Consider the following 22425-nt stretch of genomic DNA (forward strand, 5'->3'; position numbering starts at 1 on the left):
CAAAAGGTGCCGCCATGGGAAAGGGTCTCCCTGTGGGGATGTCCAGGTCTTCAGCTCTTACAGGATCTCTCCCCAGTGACAGAAAGGAGGTGCCATTTAAATGTACACTTGAGCTCCTATGAAAGCTCTGTCAGCATGCTTTAGAGTGAGTGATACTGGAGAGAATGATGTTGCAAGGAGAAAGAACCCTGGGGTGCAGAAATTGAAGAGGTTTGTTTATTTAAATCATAGGCTATTAATGAAGGTAACCATTTGTTTTTTAAAAAAGAAATGAAGTGGCTAGTGATTATGAAAATATATTTGAGAAAATAAATTAAGGACTCACATTGTGATGTTGTTAAGCTCTTTTCTCTTATATCTGGACAACAATATATCTTCAGCCAGTGAGAGATAGAATGTACTATGAAGGAGTATTATATAGTGATTAAAACTCTGAGTTTTAGAATTAGACAGATCTGAGTACAAATATCCTCCCTGCCACTAACTAGATGTCCCAACATTGCAACATATCATTTATCATTAAACTCCAGTTTCTTATTTATAAAATGGGGCTCCTCTGTGCCTTTTATGCATATTCTTGTGAAGAGCAATTGAGAACATGTGTATCAAGCAGTTAGTGCTGCAACACTTAGTCAATAGCAGGCACTAAGAAATAGTGCATGTTGTGACGTTGATCACTGCTTTCCCAGGCTGAGATTTTAAAGTACTGAGGAGACGATGTGACTACATGTACTTACTTTTGGAATTTAAATGTTTCTGTAAATTAGATGCAGATGAGAGAGCACTGTGATTTTTACATGATTCAGTCATTACATAGGAAAATCAGTTCATAAAACAAAATTTGATTTGTTTGTATATAATATTCAAAATCATGATAACAGTTGGAAGGATAACAATCTGTAACTACAGTGAGTTTGCATTAAAGAAAATATGACTGTATAAAATAGTTGTTTTATTTTTGCTCTTTACCAGATAGAAATCTGTATTGTAAACTACAGTAAAGTCCATATTTTCTAAGATGAATTGTTTTTATACATTCAGAGGAATATTTCATTAATGATTAATATTACTCCTACTTGTTTTCCAAAACAAGATAAGTAAAGGTTAAGAGAACGATAATTATGACTCAGTTGTACTTTGAATAATTATGATAAGCTCAAAAAGACATGGGATATAGAATTCTAGGTTCATTAAAAGTTTAGTTATGAAAATTTGCACACACTGAAAGACTAGAGAAAATAATACAAAACTGATAGTAACAGTAGATTTTCTACTAAGCTGCTTGGCAGCCAAGGCAAAAAGGAAAAACGGGGAACTGTAGTTTTTGTAGATTAATATGTTGGTGAATTTTCAGGAGAAAATTCACTTTTTTCTTGCCACTAAATTATGTAGGTGAAGTTACCATGTGGTTTCTGGCACTAAATTATTTAGCTGAAGTTACCATGTGTTTCAATTATATAGGTGAAGTTTGTATGTTGAATGGGTAACACAGTGTCTTCAACCACAGTTTTAAAGAAAGAATAATCATTTTTGACCTTATAAACAACCATAAATATAGTGAAGTTTGGCAGTTAATTATAGTGTGTCCCAAAATTCACGCAAGAAGTAATTTTGATAGAAAACACGGGTTTATAATTAAAAATTGTAAATTTTTTATTCATAAAGTACACAGTATAGGGTTATGCATGGAATAGCACATCGGGTAAATGGCTTCCACGGCTTTGCTGGCACATATGCAGAGCAGTGGTCTTCATTGGTCTTCATTGTCCCTGCTCCTGGGCCATAAATTTGATAATGCTTATCAAATTGAAGGGATTGAAATCAAAGGGCAACAAATATTAGAATCTGATTCAATAAACCAAGTAAAATTAGGCTTTTATTTGTTGTTGTTAATGCTCATGCAAAATTCAAATCTTGCGTGAATTTTGGGACACCCTATATAATGTGTTGTCATAGGTGCTAATATAGGCCAGGTGTAAATGCTTCCTGGGGTCCTTGCTTCTAGCAGAATAGAACCTAGGCACCTAATGTCATCTTCAGACCACCTCTGTCAAGTCTTAGCTTTCTCAGTGGTGCCCAGTAGGAACTGGAAAGCAGTTTGTCAGTATTTTAATAGAAGTGGAAGTATGGAATTTTATGGCCATTGGCAAGAGAATAAAATAGGTATTTCTTAGTCACATGTAAACTCTTTCTTAGGACACAACATAATCTCCTTTGTGAGCTGTTTTGTAGTTGGATTTTTCAGACTGCTTTTTTTTTTTTTTTAGTTTCAGAGATAGTGGAATCCCAAGTGATTTTAAGTTATAAATGAAGTCAAAGAAGGGAAAATATTATACTTCTCAAATTTGCTTTGTAAGTAGTAGAAGCAGAGACTTAATGTCAAGCTTCTGTAAATTGCTGGAATAAATTGGGCACTTTATGAGTGAATAAGTTGAATTTTTATTGTTGTATTGATCTGCATGTATAAAGAGGAATACTGAGTAAATTGATTGATTCACTTAAAATAGCTCTTCTTGAGTTCTTTGTTATAGATGCATTATAATCCTTTGAAATAAAATTTATAATAGTTTTTCCTTTATCCTGACAGTAATGTAACGTTAACCTGAAGAACTTACTCATATCTGCTTATTATTTTCTACTCTATCAGATAGGAAGTGTCTGTTTCCTGTACCTTTGAGGCTCTTATTGGGCTAGGCAGCCTCATAGCAGAAAGAGAATAAGACCTGAGCCAGGCCCTTTGCTCACTTTGCACCTGAGCAAGTTATTCAAGTTTTCCCAGGCTCCGTTCTCTCCCTGTAACTGGCAGTAACACCCACCTCACAAGGATGCTGTCAAGATGTAGGGTAAAATGTGGATAGACAGGAATCATGTTGTCATGATAGCGTGTAAAGTGTGGAATGCAGCAACCGTTCTGTGTTCCCAGCCCCAGGCACTTGGTGTCAGGACTTCCCACAGAGAATTCAGAGGCAGCCTTGAATCTTGGGAATGTTTTCATTGAATACATGTTGCCATTTGACATCAGAAATGCTGACTGACAGCATTTTACCAGCCAAGTTCAAAGAAGTAGATTTCCCCCAAAGCTTTGTATAGGCTAGGTCTCCTCCTGTAATAAATACCTTTTGCAGTTGAGCTCTCTCTGATATTTTAACAACCCACATGCCATAGCAAACATACTAATTTCAAGAAAGCCTGAGGAGGAGATTTGATTCTTTTTTCCAGGAGTCCTGTCTGGGCTCTTCTCCTGTTAGACTTCTGGCATTTTGTGACCTGCGATACCTCACCTTAGGCTCACAAAGTTCCATCTGGGGCCCTTGATGTGCAAGTTCTCAGTTGAACAACTTACATCTATATGTGTCCTTTGCCTTAACCCTAAATTGCATAATCCCGAGCAGACAGGAAAGGAGGCCCTGGTTCCTACACCAGGCACTAGGTCACGAAGAAGTGAATATCACATGGCCGCCTTGTATACAGCAAAGAAATGAGTGTATAGTAGAGCATATTACCCATAATAATTACCTTGACCAGGAAGACAAAGGAGCAGGAGACGGGTGGGGAAGAAGCCATGGCTGGGCATGTTTTCCTATTCTCGGCCAGCACAGCTCACCTTCACTCTGTTTTAATATCCTTCTACTTTGACCCTATGTCTCTTTTATGAAGAAGTCAGTCACCTTCCTTACCTCCAAGTGTCCATGGTTGTCCGCGAAATATCAGTTAAATCTGGTATGGGAAATGAACCACCCTTCATGTCTCTGGAAGAGATGGAGCAGATGCAGCCCTTGGGTGGCATAGTGCCTTTGAGAACACCTTTCAAATGTTTCCTAAGATCACTCTGACATGGGAAAAAAATTATTTTTCCTCTATGCCTCTGAGTTCTGAGCTGAGGCACCTGTAATAAAAGACAGATAAACAAGAGAAAAATGTATACCTCTTGTACACATGGGAAATACCCAGGAATAAAATGAGTAACTCAAAAAGATAGATTTAGAATTTAGGCTTAAATTACATCTTAATAGGAAAGAGAGACGGGGGCAGAATAAATAATTTTTAGGAAACATAGGTGGGAGGCAGTTTGTGACGAAGTTTGTATGGGTGTGGTGTGGACTTCCAGTCTCTTTTCTTGTGATGAGTCAGTCCTCTCTGGTTGAAGAAACTCCTGAGGAGGGGTTATGACAGTTGAGTCCTTTGTGGAGCACCTGTCTTTTGGCAGATGAGGGGAGTTCAGAGACAGCCTGCGCCTGCATTTGCTGTTCTCCAGGTGCCTTTGGCTTAAAATGATCAATACACTGAGTGGCGTATGTGGGTGGCATGTCCTGCTGCCCTTACAATAAGTAGTCCAACATTCAAAACTGGCATATACAAAGGTCCTCTTGAAATGAAGCATTTCTAATTTCAGCTCAATTCCTTAGGTATATGTAGAAAAATGTATTAGATCTAGAAGTTTTATAATAAATATTATATTCTCCTTCCCCCTACACAATCTGTGCAGTCACAGGCATTTCCTAGTTGCAGGCTTCCCCACAGTGGCAGCATTGATAATAACTATAGAATCCTGCTTTTTCCTGTCTAGTAAAATTTATAGGATGGCTTTCCTTTTGGCCTTTGCATAAATTAGAACTATTTATATATTTTTGGTTGAAAATAAGATCCCCATTGTCTAAATTATGTCAGGGTAGCTCCTAGCTAACATAAGAATATATTATATGATTTAACATGATATCCAAATTGATAAGTCAGTGATAAGAACTTTCCTGTAAGGCTTTTTAAAAGATCGTTAGCCATTTCCATGTCATACGAAGTTCCAGTTAGTCGCACAGTATTTTAAATCATAGTTCACTTTTGTACATTTTTGGGGGAGGGGGGTCCCAGACACCTCACCACTCTAGTTCGTCTTTTTTCTAATCTTGCTTCACATCTTTGATAACTTTTGGCTAAGGCTGTGATATCTGAGGGGAAAGTAGGGCAGTAAAACAACTTAGATCATCCCTCTCCTCTTCCTCCGTACCTCTGTAGAGAAAGGCAGGCTCACATTGACTAGTAGATGCTGGTAGCACCCAGAGGTTGTTTCCTGGAGGTCCTCAGACCAGGAGAGGTTGAAAGACCAGTTGAGGAGAGGGGGTGACATGGGCCCCGTGTGCTCACTGCTCGTCCCTGCGCCGGCTGCCTTCACACTCAGTGCCTCCGTTGGCTTCGTGTTAACATGAAGTGTCTTCATTCCACAACTTCTGGAGCCAATGAAGTGGTGGCGCTGGAATGCCAACCCCTATCTCTCTGCTAAAACTCATGCTCTGTTCTTATTAGAGGGGGAAACATGTCGATATTCTCATCCTTATGAGGTAGTTCAAAAACCAGAGTTTGGGCAAGTCACTCGCAGAAAATAGAGTACAGACTGTTTTCTGTCCTGGTATTAACAGCGATATCTGTATGTAATAGCGAAGCATGCACACGTTGTGGGGGTATGTGCAGTTTATTTTCTGGAGCAGAGCATCGTGCCCTGTCTGTACAATGAGAATAGCACGTCTCCGCTCTGTGGTTGATCTGGGGTTCCATGAGCCATCTCGGCAGGTTTGCGCCTGTGCAGGGCAGAGTGCGTGCTCCATAACCAGCAGCTCTACCAGGTGTGGTGACTCTGTATGTTATTTTCGGGGGTTTGTTTTCATGTGCTCTTGTGTTCACCCCAGATATAGGTACCTGTATTTTCTGACATCAGGGAGTGTAGTTTTCATGTATCAGTCCACGGGCATGGAATCATACTTAAGTGGATGTTTCAACTTCTTAGATTGCAGAAGAGGCAGCACTGGTAAACAAGGCTTCCCCCAAAGTGTAAAGTAGACATCCCCCATAAGTAATTACATTGCCTTGTAATCGAAAGCAGAATTACTTGTTCGTGGGTGTAATGACTTGCTTGTGTATTTTATTTTTTTTTTTTATTTTTTATTTTTTTTCCATTTTCTTTTATTTTTTTTTTTTTCAATAATAATTTTTATTTCTTAAAGTATTACAAAGAGTATTACATATGTCTCCTTTTTTCCCCCCCATGACATTCCCCCGGCCCCTACCCCCCCACCCCCCCCCCCCCCCCCCCGTGTCTTGTGTCCATTGGTTAATCTTATATGCATGCATATAAGTCCTTCAGTTGGTCTCTTAATCCCCCCCCAACCCTCCCCAGGCTCCCCATTGTAGTTTAACATTCTGTTCAATGTTGCTCTGCTTCTGTATCTACCCCTGTTCATCAGTCCATACTGGTCCCCTTTATTTGTCCCAACCTCACTGGAGTAGTCTCAACCTCACCAGGGCCGTCTGAGCCTCACCAGGGCCGTTTCAACCTCACCTGGGTCGTCCCTACCTCACAGGGGCCGTTTCAACCTCACCGGGGTCGTCCCTACCACACCAGGGCCGTTTCAACCTGACTGGGGTTGTCGCTACCACACCGGGGCCGTTTCAACCTGACCGGGGCTGTCCCTACCACACCGGGGCCGTTACGACCTGACCAAGGTTGTCCCTACCTCACGGGGGCCGTTTCAACCTCACCGGGGTTGTCCCAACCACACCGGGGCCGTTTCGACCTGACTGGGGTCGTCCCTACCTCACGGGGGCCGTTTCAACCTGACCGGGGCTGTTTCAACCTGACCGGGGTTGTCCCTACCACACCAGGGCCGTTTCGACCTGACTGGGGTCGTCCCTACCTCACGGGGGCCGTTTCAACCTCACCGGGGTTGTCCCTACCACACCGGGGCTGTTTCAACCTGACCGGGGTTGTCCCTACCACACCGGGGCCGTTTCGACCTGACTGGGGTCGTCCCTACCTCACAGGGGCCGTTTCAACCTAACCGGGGTTGTCCCTACCACGCCGGGGCCGTTTCGACCTGACTGGGGTCGTCCCTACCTCACGGGGGCTGTTTCAACCTCACCGGGGTCGTCCCTACCTCACGGGGGCCGTTTCAACCTGACCGGGGTTGTCCCTACCACGCCGGGGCCGTTTCGACCTGACTGGGGTCGTCCCTACCTCACGGGGGCTGTTTCAACCTCACCGGGGTCGTCCCTACCACGCCGGGGCCGTTTCGACCTGACTGGGGTCGTCCCTACCTCACGGGGGCCGTTTCAACCTCACCGGGGTTGTCCCTACCACACCGGGGCTGTTTCAACCTGACCGGAGTTGTCCCTACCACACCGGGGCCGTTTCGACCTGACTGGGGTCGTCCCTACCTCACGGGGGCCGTTTCAACCTGACCGGGGTTGTCCCTACCACGCCGGGGCCATTTCGACCTGACTGGGGTCGTCCCTACCTCACGGGGGCTGTTTCAACCTCACCGGGGTCGTCCCTACCTCACGGGGGCCGTTTCAACCTGACCGGGGTTGTCCCTACCACGCCGGGGCCGTTTCGACCTAACTGGGGTCGTCCCTACCTCACGGGGGCTGTTTCAACCTCACCGGGGTCGTCCCTACCACACCGGGGCCGTTTCGACCTGACTGGGGTCGTCCCTACCTCACGGGGGCCGTTTCAACCTCACCGGGGTCGTCCCTACCTCACGGGGGCCGTTTCAACCTGACCGGGGTTGTCCCTACCACGCCAGGGCCGTTTCGACCTGACTGGGGTCGTCCCTACCTCACGGGGGCTGTTTCAACCTCACCGGGGTCGTCCCTACCACACCGGGGCCGTTTCGACCTGTCTGGGGTCGTCCCTACCTCACGGGGGCCGTTTCAACCTCACTGGGGTCGTCCCTACCTCACGGGGGCCGTTTCAACCTGACCGGGGTTGTCCCTACCACACCGGGGCCGTTTCGACCTAACTGGGGTCGTCCCTACCTCACGGGGGCTGTTTCAACCTCACCGGGGTCGTCCCTACCACACCGGGGCCGTTTTGACCTGACTGGGGTCGTCCCTACCGTTTCGACCTGACTGGGGTCGTCCCTACCTCACGGGGGCCGTTTCAACCTGACCGGGGTTGTCCCTACCACGCCGGGGCCGTTTCGACCTGACTGGGGTCGTCCCTACCTCACGGGGGCTGTTTCAACCTCACCGGGGTCGTCCCTACCTCACGGGGGCCGTTTCAACCTGACCGGGGTTGTCCCTACCACGCCGGGGCCGTTTCGACCTGACTGGGGTCGTCCCTACCTCACGGGGGCTGTTTCAACCTCACCGGGGTCGTCCCTACCTCACGGGGGCCGTTTCAACCTGACCGGGGTTGTCCCTACCACGCCAGGGCCGTTTCGACCTGACGGGGGTCGTCCCTACCACACCTGGACCGTTTCAACCTCACCGGGGCCATCCCAGCCTTACCAGGGAAACAGGAAGTTTGGCCCTCTGTCCCCTGCCGGCGGCTCCCCACTAGACAAAATCTCCAGGCATTCCTGGTGGTTGCACATCCAGCGCTCCTGCCCTCCACCAAGTGCACAGACTGCCTGTCTGCTGTCCCCCAGCGCCCCACCAGAGACTGGGACCAGTGGGCATGTTTGTGCGCTTGCTGGTACAGCAGTTCCACAGTGCCGGCCGAGTCAGGCCCAGCCCTGGCCGGCCCCGGACCCGACTCTGCCCCCCGATTGCGTCCCTCCCAGATGCAAGGAGCTGAAATCTGCAGCCTGCTGGGATGGGCTCTGTACATGGTGCTTCAGCACATCCTACTCAGTCTCAATGCGCTTCTTTCTATGCGAGGAGTTGAAATCTGCAGTTTGTTGGGTTGGGCTCTGTACTTGGTGTCACATCCTACTCAGTCTCAATGTTCTTTCTCTCCTTCCAGTTGTAGAGCTTCCACTGGGCCAAGTTTCCCATGGTTCTGTATGATAGGTGTTTGTCTGATATTTGGTAGTTTCGATGTTGTTGTGTGAGGTAGCACGCACAGGTCTCTTCCTTATGCCGCCATCCTGGTTCTCCTGGGTCTGCTTCTTGAGTGTGTCTCTCATGGCTGCGAGCAGTTGAAGTCTGCAATTTGTTGGGATAGGCTGCAAAAGCGCAGGTGGGTCTTTTTGTGCACCTGGCACAGCTTGGATGGGGATGTAAATTGATTAAGGCTGAGACTCAGGGAGTCGCCATGGCGGAGCAAATAGCACTGCTGAGTCTCCGCGGCCCCTTGACTCTCTGCCAGGGCTTTGTGTCCCCCAGTGCCGGCGAACAGCTGTGCAACAGAGTCTCCCTCGCTTTCTGATGGCTGCAAGGCCGTGCTGCCTCTCCCTGTAGGGTCTGGTGCTTCATGATCCCGCCTGAACCAGCTCAGTGGATTTGAAAGTTTGCAGAAGAAAAGGCGCTTCTACTTGTGGGTCTGGCACAGCCCAGATGGGAATGTAAATTGCTTAGGGCGGGATCACAGGGAGTCGCTGGGGCGGAGACTCAGCGGCCCCTTGCCTATCCAGGACACCAGGACTTTGCGTCCCCCAGTGCCGGCGAGCAGCCGAGCGCCAGAGCCTCCCTCGCTTCCTGACCGCTGGAAGGCCATGCCGTCTCTCGCCTTGGGGCCTGGGGCCTCAGAGACCCGCCCGAACCAGCTCAGTGGATTTGAGAGTTTGTAAAAGCACAGTCATTCCCTCTTGTGCCTCTGGCACAGCCCTGAGGGTAGGGCGGGGTCACAGGGAGTCACCAGCGTGGATGAAATAGCGATGGCGGCGTCTCCGCGCCCCTCGCCTCCCCGGGACACCAGGACTTCTTGTCCCTCGGTGCCGGCGAGCAGCCGCGTATCAGAGCTTCCCTCGCTCTCCGACCACTGCAAGGCCGTGGCCGCCTCTCCCTGTGGGATCTGGGGCCTCAGAGACCCGCCCCGAGCAAGCCCAGAGGATTCGAGGGTTCGTAAAAAACCGAGAATCCATTTGCAGCCCGCGTGGCGTGTGACTGCGTACCTCTGGTTTTGGTGCCTCCGTAGCTCCCACTCAGTCTCACTGCGCTTCTTTCTTTTCCTCCAGTTGTAGATCTCCCACTGGGCCAACTTCCCCATGGTTCTGAGTGGCGGTTGTTTACTTCATAGTTGATAGTTTCAATGATGCTGTGAGAGAGCAGCACACACAGGTCCGCTCCCTACGCCGCCATCTTGGTTCTCTGCTTGTGTATTTTAAATAGAGGGTTGGAAATTCATACAGTATAGGCACTTTTGAAATTGGGAAAAGTTTTGTTTTCTAGGACTAGTTTATTAATTTTTAGATATTAAAGCATATGACAGTATATATTGTATTTCGATTTTGAAAGATTCTTTGTCGTTTAAATGCTAATTTACCTTGTTATTTTATTTTTTTAGGGAATATCTTGGTAAACAGCTCCAATCTGAGCAACCTCAGACTACTGCTGCCCGAAGCTAAACCAACCTCCCATGTCACCTATGATGGCGGAACACCTGGAGTATGAATTTCAGTAGTTAAATAATTTTTCATTTTATTTGTTATTTTCTTCTGCTGTGTAGCTGTTTCCACTGCTGATTTCTAGTAAAAGTGTTTGCCTATTAATCTGTATAAAAGTAAATGCTTTCTGTATACCTAAGGAAAAGATTACTGTTACATATATTGCTTGTAGTTCTATATTTATTATTCTCTGGAAATGAATATAGTTATTAAAGGCTTCTCACTCCAAACATGGTTTTCTCTTTAGTCTTTCTTACTTGGACTTTAATAAGCTGTGGATCACCGGTAGCTCCAAACAGGTTGCCCAGAGCCAGTCACAGATAGCAGCTGACATTGGCCTGCACCAGAAGCCTTGTGAAGAGGCCCAGAACCAATACAATCAGTGGCCAGTTCCAGACAGAAAGAGAGCAGGATTCAGTAAGCTTCTCGAGCAGCTTATCCTCAGGGAGATCTTGGCAGGTACCAAAACCTGCTGAGGCAAATTCAGCTTTGTGTGATCAACACTGGCATAACAGCTTGCACGCCTGTTGTGTGTTGAGCCTCATTGGCAACCAGCCTGAGGGTTGATCCCATGCACAAAAGGGCCAATAGCAATCAAGACTCAATTACAACAAGAGGGCCCACAAAACATGCACAAGGGACATTCTTAGAGTACCCAGCTCAGTGGTCAGGGAGACTGCACCGCTGGGTCCCACAGGTCACCTTCTACATAAGGCTACTCCTACCAAGATGGAGTCCACAGGTCTTCCTGATACATAGAAACAAACACAAAGAGGCAACCAGAATGGGGAGACAAATAAAAGCCTTGGAATGGATGGCTTTACAGGTGAATTTTTACCAAACATGCAAAGAAGAACTAATACCTATTCTTGCACTATTCACAAAAATTCAAGAGGAGGGAAGACTTCCAAGCTCATTTCTAGGTCAGCATTATCGCTAATTCCAAAACCAGATAAAGACATTACAAAGAGAAAATGATAGGCCAAGATCCCTGTTGAACACAGATGCAAATCCCCAACAAAACATTAGCAAACTGAATCCAGCAATATATTAAAAAAGATTATGCACCGTGATCAAGGGGGATTTTTTCTGGGGATGCAAGGTTGTTAAAATATCTGCAATTCAATAAATTGACACACCATATAAACAAAATGAAAGATAAAAAATCACATGACCATATCAATAGATGCAGAAAAAGCATTTGATGAAATCCAGTACCTATTTATGATAACTCTCAGCAAAGTGGGAATAGAGCGAACGTATCTCCCATAATAAAGGTCATATATGACAAATCCACAGCCAACATCATCCTCAATGGGCAAAAACTACAAGTGTTCCTCTTAAGATCAGGAATAAGACAAGGATGTCCGCTTTCACCACTCTTACTCAACATAGTACTGGAAGTCAGGTCACAACAATCAGACAAGAAGGAGAAATAAAAGGCATCCAAATTGGAAAGGAAGAAGTAAAACTATTATTTGCAGATGATATGATACTGTATATAGAAAACCCTAAAGATTCCATCAAATATTACTAGAACTATTAAATGAATTCAATAGAGTAACAGGATACAAAATAAATATCCAGAAATCAGTTGCGTTTTTATATACCAATGTCCTATCAGAAAGGCAAACAACAAACAAAAAACCCCAATCCCATTCACAATTGCTTCAAAAGAATAAAATACCTAGGAATAAATTTAACCAAGGATGTAAAAGACCTGTACTCCAAAAATTTTAAGACAAAAAGAAATTGAAGAAGATAGAAATAACGAAGCACATACTGTTCATGGATATGATGAATTAACATAATTAAAATGTCCAAACTACCCAAAGCAATCTATAGATTCAATGTAATTCCTATTGAGAAAACAATGGCATATTTCATAGAACTAGAACAAATATTCCAAAAATTTATATGGAACCACAGAAGACCCTGAGTAGTACAGCAATCTTGAGAAAGAACAAAGTTGGAGGAATCATGCTGCCTGATATCAAACTATACGACAAGATCATAGTAATCAAAACAGCATGGTACTGACATAAAAACAGAGATATAGACCAATGGAATAGAACAGAGAGCCCAGAAATAAACCTATGCCTTTATAACCAATTAATATTTGACAAAGGAGGAAAAAACATACAGTGGGGTAAAGACAGTCTATTCAACAGATGGTGTTGGGAAAATTGGACAGATACATTAAAAAAAAAAAGACACTAGACTACCTTCTACACACAATAAAAGAATAAACTCAAAATGGATCAAAGATTTAAGTGTTAGTCTAGACAATAAAAATCTTAGAGGAAAACATAGACTTAAATCTTGAACATTTCTGGTAGCAATATTTTCCCTGATGTATCTCCTCAGGCAAGGGAAACAAGAAAAAAAAAACACAAATGGGACTACATCAAAATAAAATGTTTTTGCATAACAAAGGAAACCATCAACAAAATGAAAAGATAGCCCACTGAATGGGAGAACATATTCGCTGATACAGCTGCTAAGGAATTAATATCTAAAATTTAGAAAAACGTATGCAACTTGACACCAAAAAACCCAAACAATCCAATTAATAAATGGGCCAAGGACTTGAAAGACACTTCTCCAAAGAGGACATACCGATGGCCAGTAGACATATTTAAAGATGCTAAGCATCACTAACCATCAGAGAAATGCAAATTAAAACCACAATGACATATCATCTCACACCTATCAGAATGTCTATTATCAATAAATCAACAAACAACAAGTGTTGGCGAGGATGTGCAGAAAAAGGAACCCTGGTACACTGCTAGTGGGAATGCAGATTGAAGTCACTATGGAAAACAGTATGGAGTTACCTCAAAAACTTAAAAATGGAACTGCCCTATGACCCAGCAATTCCACTTCTGGGAATTTATTCAAAGAAACCTAAAACACTAATTTGAAAGAATATGTTCATTACAGCATTATTTACAATAGACAAGATTTGGAAGTAGCCCAAGTGTCCATCAATAGATGAGTGAATAGAACAGCCATAGTACATTTACACGATGGAATACTATTCCACCATAAAAAGGAAGAATTTCTTACCCTTTGTAACTGCATCGATGCCCCTAGAGAAATGTATGCTAAGTGAAATAAGCCAGTCAGAGAAAGACAAGTACTATATGATCTCACTCATATGTGGAAGCTAATGAACAAACTGAACTAACAGCAAAATAGAGACATACTCATAGATAGAGAGCCGGCAGACAGCTCCGGTGGGGTGTGTGGTGGGGGTTGAAGGGACTGAGCAAAAAAAAAAAAGAAAGAAAGAACTGTGGTAGGGAGGGAGTGTGGCAGGTGGTGGAGTTTGAAGAGGGTAAATGGGGGATAAGTGAAGATTGAAAAAAAGACTAAAATGAAGAAAATATACATACATACATGCATACATACCCTGGCAGGGTGAGGGGAGAAAAACTGCGGTGAAAGAAGGAACGAAAATGTTTAGGGAGGTAGCTGGAGGCAGGATTAGTCTTACTTGGTAGAGTGCACGACTCAAACATCTATTTGTTATAGATTAATCCTGAAATAAAGTCCCACTAGAAAAGACAAAATAAAATTACGAATAGAGTTTCCATATGACCCAGCAATCCCTCTCCTGGTTATCTACCCGAATAACTCGAAAACATGTATTCACAAAGATACTAGTATATGCACCCCTGTGTTCATTGCGGCACTATTCACAGTGGCCAAGACCAGCCCTTCCCGAGTTTTGGCAGGCTTGTGCGGAGACTGCCTCCTTCTGGTCAACCTGGGCATCCCTTTGAAGGAGCAGGACCCACACAGGAAGATGCGTACACGGTGTCTTTTGTGTGGATTAATGCACGTTAGGTCGATGAGAAGATGCTGGATCAGGTTTGACTGGTGAAACATGGGATAAACTTGGCTGGGGAAAACCAGATTTTTGTCACTTGCAAATGCAAAGTTCAGGATGGTTTGGAAAGAGAATGAATTTTGCAGGGACACAGTAGAAAGAGTTCCGAACTCTTCCTTGCCACCAAGGGAGCTTTATTCCCTGGTCAATCCATCTTTCTGTTTACATGTCTGTCTGCGTTTCCCCATCTGAGTCATTGAATTGAGGTTTTTAAATCGTTACTGAGACCTAAGTGCTTCCGAGGCTTTGCAGTGGTTGTGGAGAGGACTGGCTGGCCCCCAGTTTCCCCTGGTTTAAGAGAAGGTGGAGCCCTGACCGGTTTGGCTCAGTGGATAGAGCGTTGGCCTGCGGACTGAAGGGTCCCAGGTTCGATTCTGGTCAAGGGCATGTACCTTGATTGCGGGCACATCCCCAGTAGGGGGTGTGTAGGAGGCAGCTGATGGATGTTTCTCTCTCATCGATGCTTCTAACTCTCTATCCCTCTCCCTTCCTCTCTGTAAGAAATCAATAAAATATTTTTTTTTTTTTAAAAGAGAGAAGGTGGAGATTTTGATTTAACTCCTGAATACAGAGCTTTATCCTTTCCCTCATTGGATACACCGTGGCAATACTTCCAGCTCCCTCTCTCCAGGCGCTCTCCCCATTCCCACGCAATGGAGGAGCCCTGGCCGCTAAGTGGGCACTTCACATGCCCATCACGCTGTCCCAAGTGACCAATTCCTATGGTAACTGCTCTCAGGGACCGTGGAGTTGTGTTTCATTCAGACACATGAATTAGTCTCTGCAGTGCAATAGACTCAGGTGTTGATTGATGCTGATACAATATTAGTCTTTATTTTGATACGGAAAAGTAGCACAAATGGCACTAAGGGCTCTCTTATGTCTCTATTCAAGTTCACGCTGGCTTGATTATAGATACTTGAAAATCCACTGTAATATTTGCTACTAGTAGGTGAGTCTGACCCACCCCCGCCCCCAAATGCTTTTTAAAAAAATATATATTTTATTGATTTCTTACAGAGAGGAAGGGAGAGGGATAGAGAGTTAGAAACATCGATGAGAGAGAAATATAGATCAGCTGCCTCCTGCACACCCCCTACTGGGGAAGTGCCCGCAACCAAGGTACATGCCCTTGACTGGAATCGAACCTGGGACCCTTGAGTCCGCAGGCCAATGCTCTATCCACTGAGCCAAACCGGTTAGGGCCCAAATGCTTTTTTAGGCTATTTTTTGCCAGTTTATTTTTCCAGGTGAGGTTTGAATTATTTCTTTAAGTTTCCATCAAGATTTTGATGTGATTTATTTTAATCTATACATTAATGTGAGAAGGCTCTTGTAGTACTAACTTTTTTTGATCTGAAAAATAGAATCTCTCTCCATTTAGTCAATGTGTCTAAAGTTATTGTAGCTTCCACAAATTTTGTTAAGGTTTTTTTTTTCCTACCAGTTCTTTTACTTTAGTAGTTGTGAAAATGATTTTCTCTTATTATACTTTCTAACCATGATTGCTAGTACATAGGGACATTATTTCTAAATATATAGAACTCATTGTCCTGTGTCTAGTCACTTTACTATGTAGTTATTAACAATCTTTCAGTCTCATTTATTTTCTGGGTATATAATCACATATCATATAAGTAATGACATTATTTCCTTCTTTCCAATAGCTGTGCAGGTCCCTTCTGTTCCATGTTAGTAATAGAGAGAGCTAGGTTAAATGTAAGCTCTGACTCATACTCTCAGACAGATATTATGCAATTTTCTTAGGCTTCAGCTTGTTTATCTGTAAAACAGAAATGATAGTACCTGCTTCGTGGAGTTGTCAGGGTAAAAGGAGAAAGTGCTTGAGTCTCTCTATAATAAGCTCCTTATTACTTACTAGAGGCCCATTGCAGGAAGATTCCTGCAAGAATAAGGCTTCCTGCAGCTGGAGCGAAGCAGAGAAGAGAGAGAAACCCCGTCGCAGTGGGTTTCGCTCCCGCTCCTCCGCCCGGCTGGTTTCCCTCTCACCTCCAGCCTCCGCCGCCTTGGCTCCATTCCTGTCTCCACTGTCTCTACTTTGCTCCCTTTTGTAGCACTTCGCTTCCACATTGTCTTCAGTCTTTGCTCCCAGCTGGTATATGCAAATTAACTGCCATCTTGGTTGGGTTAATTTGCATATAGTCACTCTGATTGGCTGGTGGGCATAGCGAAGTTACAGTCAATTAGCATCTTTGTCTTTTATTGGTGTAGATTGTACTGGTCTGAACTCCCAGGACAGAACTGCTTCAGAGAGTACACTTTGTGGGTCTTAATCTTAAAGGTGACACCCCCAGTGTAATGATCTCATGCAAGATGCAGCTGCTGGTCTGAGATGATCCCTGTGTTAAGGAGAAATGCTTCTGTTCCTGGCTTACTCCAAGTTTCCCCCTGGTCAGTGGTAGATGTTGAATTTTGCCAACGCCCTTGCGTGGCATCTACTGGGATATTCCATGAAGTTCATATTTGACCCATGGATGTGATCTTCTAAGGTCACCCTCAAATTAATCTTGGATTTCTCAAGGTTAAGATATCCTTGGAGTTCTGGAATAAATAAATCTCACTTAGTCATGGCATATTATTCTTTTAATATGCAAGTAAATTCCATTCATATTTTTCAAATCCTTAATCTTGTTATTTAGTTTAGCAGTAATTCCTCTCAGTTTGACCACCTGACACTAAAACTTTATGTCCTCATCCAAAGGTTGATTAAAGTGTTGACCAGACTATGACCAGGGTTAGAACCTGGAAATGGAATGAAGGACCCCCAAATTCAATGAGAACCTCAGCTTTCATAGTTGACTCTTCCATATTGTACAGGTTACTAACTGAAAGCCCAAGGTGAACAGGATCAGAACTTTTGGGCTGCTTGAACAATGTTGGCTGAAAAGTATTTATTGTTGGGTAATGAGGTCCAATCTTAGATAGACCTTGCATAGATGGGTCCCTCAAGATGCTTTTGGCTCAAGCAATAGAAAACTTGATTCAAACTAGCTTAAAATCAACGACCCAGTTCCATGTGAGAAGTCGAGGGAGAATCTGTCCCCAGGGGGCACCTTTAGCTCCATCCTGTGCTGTCCATTTGCTCACCATGGACCTGAGTCCCCAGGCATCACAACGGACTCCTTCATGTGTTGCTTTTTCTAATAGACATCCTCTCACTTCTCATGGCCAAAAGCAGTGCGCAGCCAATGGAGGGTTAACTGGGATGACCTTGCTTACTTTATAACCACCATCTTGCCCTGAACAAAAGGAGAAGTGAGGAGGCACATGGGGACACTGGGCTAGCACCCGTGTCTGCTGTGCCATGATCGGATAAAGCAGGACTCCAGCTTGCGGGATGTCAGGAAGGGTGACCTACACAGAACTCTTGGAAGATAGGAAGGAAGGCCTGGAATTGTAATTTACATTATTACAGCATAAGGAACAAGTCACCAGCCCTAATAGGTTTGGCTTAGTGGATAGAGCGTCGGCCTGCAGACTTGAAGGGTCCCAGGTTCGATTCCGGTCAAGGGCATGTACCTGAATTGCGGGCACATCCCCAGTAGGGAGTGTGCAGGAGGCATCTGATCGATGTTTCTCTCTCATCGATGTTTCTAACTCTCTGTCCCTCTCCCTTCCTCTCTGTAAAAAATCAATAAAATATATTTTAAAAAAAGGAACAAGTCACCAGAACAACCACTACTTAAAGTGAATGCTGATGCGTTCACCTGTCCATCTCAAGAAGGCCATGCTGTCAGTAATTCAGACAAAATCATAATTTCATATTCATATCTATAATCATCACTTGGTCCTACATTTATTCAGTATGCACTGTACTTATCTTGGGTGAACAGGCCCACAGGATTTCAAGTCTGAGGCCAAAAGCTGTCAGCCTGATCCTTAAGGCTTTCCAAAAGGGACTCTCCATCATGAGTTTCTCTATCAGGAAGGGTTGTCGGGGAACCAGTGGTTAAGAAAGTGAAGTGCTGGGTGTGTAAGAAGAATGATCCTAAAATTGGGAGTTGATCTAGCCATGCCTGAAGCTTATCCTAAAAATGACTGCGGCCCTCCCATGCCTGGCAGCCCTGGAGGCGATGCAGCCGGCCATGGCCTTCTGCCAACGTGCCCTGAGCAATAAGAGCTCCAAGAACATAATGGGGACCGAGAGCACAAGAGAGCCAGTTTCTTTGTTCTGAAAACAGGCAGCTCCAAGGAAGGACTCCATGGATACAGATTCCTGCAGAGCAGCTAGGTAGCCCTGAGGCTGAGGCTTGGCATTTGGCAACCCTACCCTGGACATTTGGTCTTTTACACGGTGCACTTGTACCGAGGGAAATCTATTCCCGGGCTTTTGGGAAAGGAACTTGACATACACTTCAAGTTAGGTGAATATAATCCACAAACATCAAGATGTTTTACTGGATTAGGCTCTTAACATAATCCCTCCTCCTTACTGCCTTGAATACTATTCTCAAATGTTTGTCTTGTGCCACTGTCAAGGTGACACCCGCCCGCAGGGCTGTGACAGCATGCCCAGGGGCATAGAGGTGGGGCAGGGGGTTTAAATAGAAAACAGTCCTTCAAAAAACATTCTTATAGAATGTAAATGTTGGAGCCATATTTACATATAAAGATCTCCTTTTACTAAATGCCATTTTATTTTATTTTATTTTTTTATTTTTATTTTTTTAAAATATATTTTATTGATTTTCTACAGAGAGGAAGAGAGAGAGATAGAGAGTTAGAAACATCGATGAGAGAGGAACATCGATCAGCTGCCTCCTGCACATCTCCCACTGGGGATGTGCCCGCAACCCAGGTACATGCCCTTGACCGGAATCGAACCTGGGACCTTTCAGTCCGCAGGCCGACGCTCTATCCACTGAGCCGAACCGGTTTCGGCCTAAATGCCATTTTAATAAAAATTGTTTTGAGAGGAAGATGTCTGAGTGAATCTACATATTCAAATTATGCAGTTACTATGCAGTTTTTATTGGTGCATTTAAATTTTGAAAGTAAGAAATGTTTCCTAAACTCTGGTGTATCTTGTTTTTTTCCTGCCAAGTTGCTGCTAAATATAAATGACTATCAAGGAATGAATATTTATCATATGCTAAGCACCATGCTGAGCTCGAACAGAAAACAATCAAACAAGAGGCTAGAACTTACTTCCTAATGCCCATGAACCTAAAATATGTTGTGTTTATCTCACAAAATACCAGGCACATACATAGTTTTTTTCCTAAACAAGATTTACTTCATTTCCCAAAATAAGATGTAGGAAGGAGGCCTTTCATGAGCATCAGTTGAGAACTGGCTGGGTATCTTGCTTAGAGTTCAAGGGAGGTGTTAAAACTGGCACTTGGAGAGCAGCTGGGGGGTGCCCAGCCCACACGGTCTGGGTGAGCCTGGGATTGCCCTGCTCTGGCCAGCAACCGTGAATAAAGTGGGCATGGAGTTTGTCAACAGCTGATTTATGGGGGCCATTTCTCTGCCCTGTGTTCTGATATTTGAGGCTGGGTCCAGCATCAGCAGTGGCTTCCTGAGATGGGACTCTAGCTTCAAAAACCTCCACCTCGGGTGCCAAAGTCCAAGTGGCATATAAAGGAAGTGAGAAGGCACAATAGTGTCTTGTAGGAAAACCACACCCCCCTTTGGAGGCTAGTAGCTGAAATGATATGTGGAAAGTTAAGGATCTCCAAAAAGGCAATGGTAAGTGTAGAACAAAGGCACAGACCAAACAGCTCTTCACAGTTGGGGGCACCCTTTGATGTCAGATGAAGTGGGGTGTCTTTTCCCACTGGGGGCTGCGGATGGAATCCTTATGATATCGTGAGAAAAAGAATTTTCTGAGACTTGCATGGTGGGATGAGTGATTGCATCCCTGGGTTTCCAAAGTCCCATTCCAGTCAGAGAAGAAGTGTAGACGGGGCTTCAGTAGAGCCAGAAACAAAGCCAGTGTCCAGAGTTTTCTTTCCATGTTAGTGCCTGGTCCAGTTCAGCATCAGGCTAGTTATAGTCCAATAATCTATTGTGTGTGGGGGGAGGGTTGGGGAGGGTCCACCTGGCCACGGCCACGTGGGCGAATGCAGGAGAACGAGTCCTGAGCAATAGAGTCCCAAGAACACAAGGGGGACCAAGAGCATAGGGGAACCAAGAGAGCATACGAGCATAAGAGAGTGAGTTTCTTTGTTCAGGGAATGAAGTACCCCAAATCTTCCTGTCTTTGCTGTGGCCATGCCCATTCTGGTCAATGACCTCTGTTCCGAGACGAGCATAAGAGAGTGAGTTTCTTTGTTCAGGGAATGAAGTACCCCAAATCTTCCTGCCTTTGCTGTGGCCATGCCCATTCTGGTCAATGACCTCTGTTCCGAGGTGTGATTGACAGCAAGCACCTTTGCTAGTCCCCCCAACTTTACTGAGTTTTACAGGATTGAAGTGTTTGTATGCCAAATTGTAAGCTTCGGAGACTTTTGTTTGCGCAGGTCACACTAGTCCCCTGGTGAGTCATTGCTTCTTCTTGTTGGACATCGTGGGTCCACGGCCGGTGCAGAAGTCTGTCTGTGCTGCCCAGGACACTCTGCGTGGGCATTGTGGGGAGCGGTGGCCCACAGACTAATGACAGTCATTTTGGAGGCTGATGGAAAGAAACAAGGAAGAACAAAAGGGCAAAAGAAATGAAATTGCAGACCAAGAAGATTTGATTCAGAGGCTGTTAAAATCAGTGGCAGAGAAACTGTGAAGGAGTCAGATGTTTGCAATGTTCTGGAGTTGGCTGAATTTACCTGCAAGAATAGTTCTGTAGCTGATGGAAGTGCTAGCATATGCTCAACTGATGGCAGGAGTTCAGGTTTTCATAGGTTGGCAAAAATCTACATTGCCATCTATAAAATGTGTATGTTACACAATTTAAATTTTTTCCCTACCTCCCTTTCTTGAAAACTTATATCTTACCACCAAAGATTTTGCCAGGCAGAGTCTTACAGGAACTTAGCTCAGATGTTGGCAGCGGTTTTGATGTTGTGAGTGTGTGTGTGTGTGTGTGTGTGCTGACTACACCCAAACTCCTCCTGGCAGGACTGTCTTAACTCATTCTAGAACCCACCTCTCCAGGTGACTGTCCCATGGAAGGTTCTGCCCTCTTTTGTTGATTAAATCAATCGGCTCTTCTGATGAGTTGGTATTTCTCTAGTGAACCTTTTTATGACACTCTGGTGGGAGAGGACTCAGAGCAGGAGAAGCAGGAATTAACGCACATGTAAAGCAGGAGGTGGCCAATAGGATTGGAAAGTAGACTCAGCTGTGATAAGAAGTAGAGCAGGGACCTGGTTTGGAGACTGAGAGCAGTGGTGTGAAGGTGGGAACATGCAGAGAAGTAAAGCCCTCCCTCCCTTTCTTTCTTCATTTTGGTTCTTTAGGAGATGGAGTGTCATTTCTGTTTGGATAATTTCTCACTGTTGTATGTTAGATCATCTAGGAGGACTCACTGAGGCAGTTTGGGGTGAAATAAATTTATTACGGATCAACAGCTATGAAAGAAAGCAGAAGGAGGCAGTTCAGGTAGAGAAAGAAAGTGAGCTATGGTGCAGCCCCACATAGCCCTGCCTACCCACCGGGGAGTCTGAAGCAAACATTGCCCCAGATGCCTTGCCCGGTCTGTCTGTGTTTCTCTGCAGCTGAGCCAGGCCCTAATACAGCGAGCTGGATGCTGTCTGCTCATCACACTCCCTGAAGCTGGACTGTGTGCCGTCCCTGAAGGAGAACCAGGCATTTCATTTTGGGTCTGACACAGGCCACTCACATTCATTTTTTCATGTATGTATAGGGAGCAAAATTCTCCCAGATCTCTCTTGATGAGGGGAAACTGAAAGAGGTATGTGAGTGGGACAGGTGACGCTCCTGCTGCTGTGGCTGGTCTTGGAGCACACTTGATATCCATCGCCCCCCCCCCTCCATTCCCCATCCTAGGTGCTCCTTACTCCCAGGGACCACCTCTGCTGGCCTCAGTCACGCACTCGTTATATGACCCAGACCCTTGTCCCTGGGTGACCCAGGTCTTTCTCAGGTTGGGAGTGCTCTTCTGTCCATTTGGAGTCACAACCAGGCAAGAGACAGTGGAACATCTCTGTTGTTCCAACTTGGCTCCCTCCAGGCCCACGGTCAGCTACTGTTGCCAGGAAACAGCATATATTTCCCAAAGCTGACAAAGTT

At 44.9% G+C, this 22425-nt stretch overlaps 1 protein-coding gene across 2 annotated transcripts in view; it reads left to right on the plus strand.

Annotated features, from left to right (window-relative positions):
- ATP6V1H (ATPase H+ transporting V1 subunit H) overlaps positions 1 to 10546 on the plus strand; it is an 80896-nt gene extending 70350 nt beyond the window's left edge. For both annotated transcript variants that reach the window (XM_070392678.1, XM_070392679.1), the window contains one exon: positions 10217 to 10546. In XM_070392678.1, the coding sequence (XP_070248779.1) occupies positions 10217 to 10277 (61 nt within the window). In that variant the 3' untranslated portion in view covers positions 10278 to 10546. The remainder of the gene's footprint in view (positions 1 to 10216) is intronic.
- Positions 10547 to 22425: the final 11879 nt, after the last annotated feature.

This window comes from Myotis yumanensis, unplaced genomic scaffold, assembly GCF_028538775.1.
Source record: "Myotis yumanensis isolate MYYU_CA2020_CCGP unplaced genomic scaffold, mMyoYum1.0.hap1 SCAF_15, whole genome shotgun sequence".
Classification (NCBI taxonomy): domain Eukaryota; kingdom Metazoa; phylum Chordata; class Mammalia; order Chiroptera; family Vespertilionidae; genus Myotis; species Myotis yumanensis.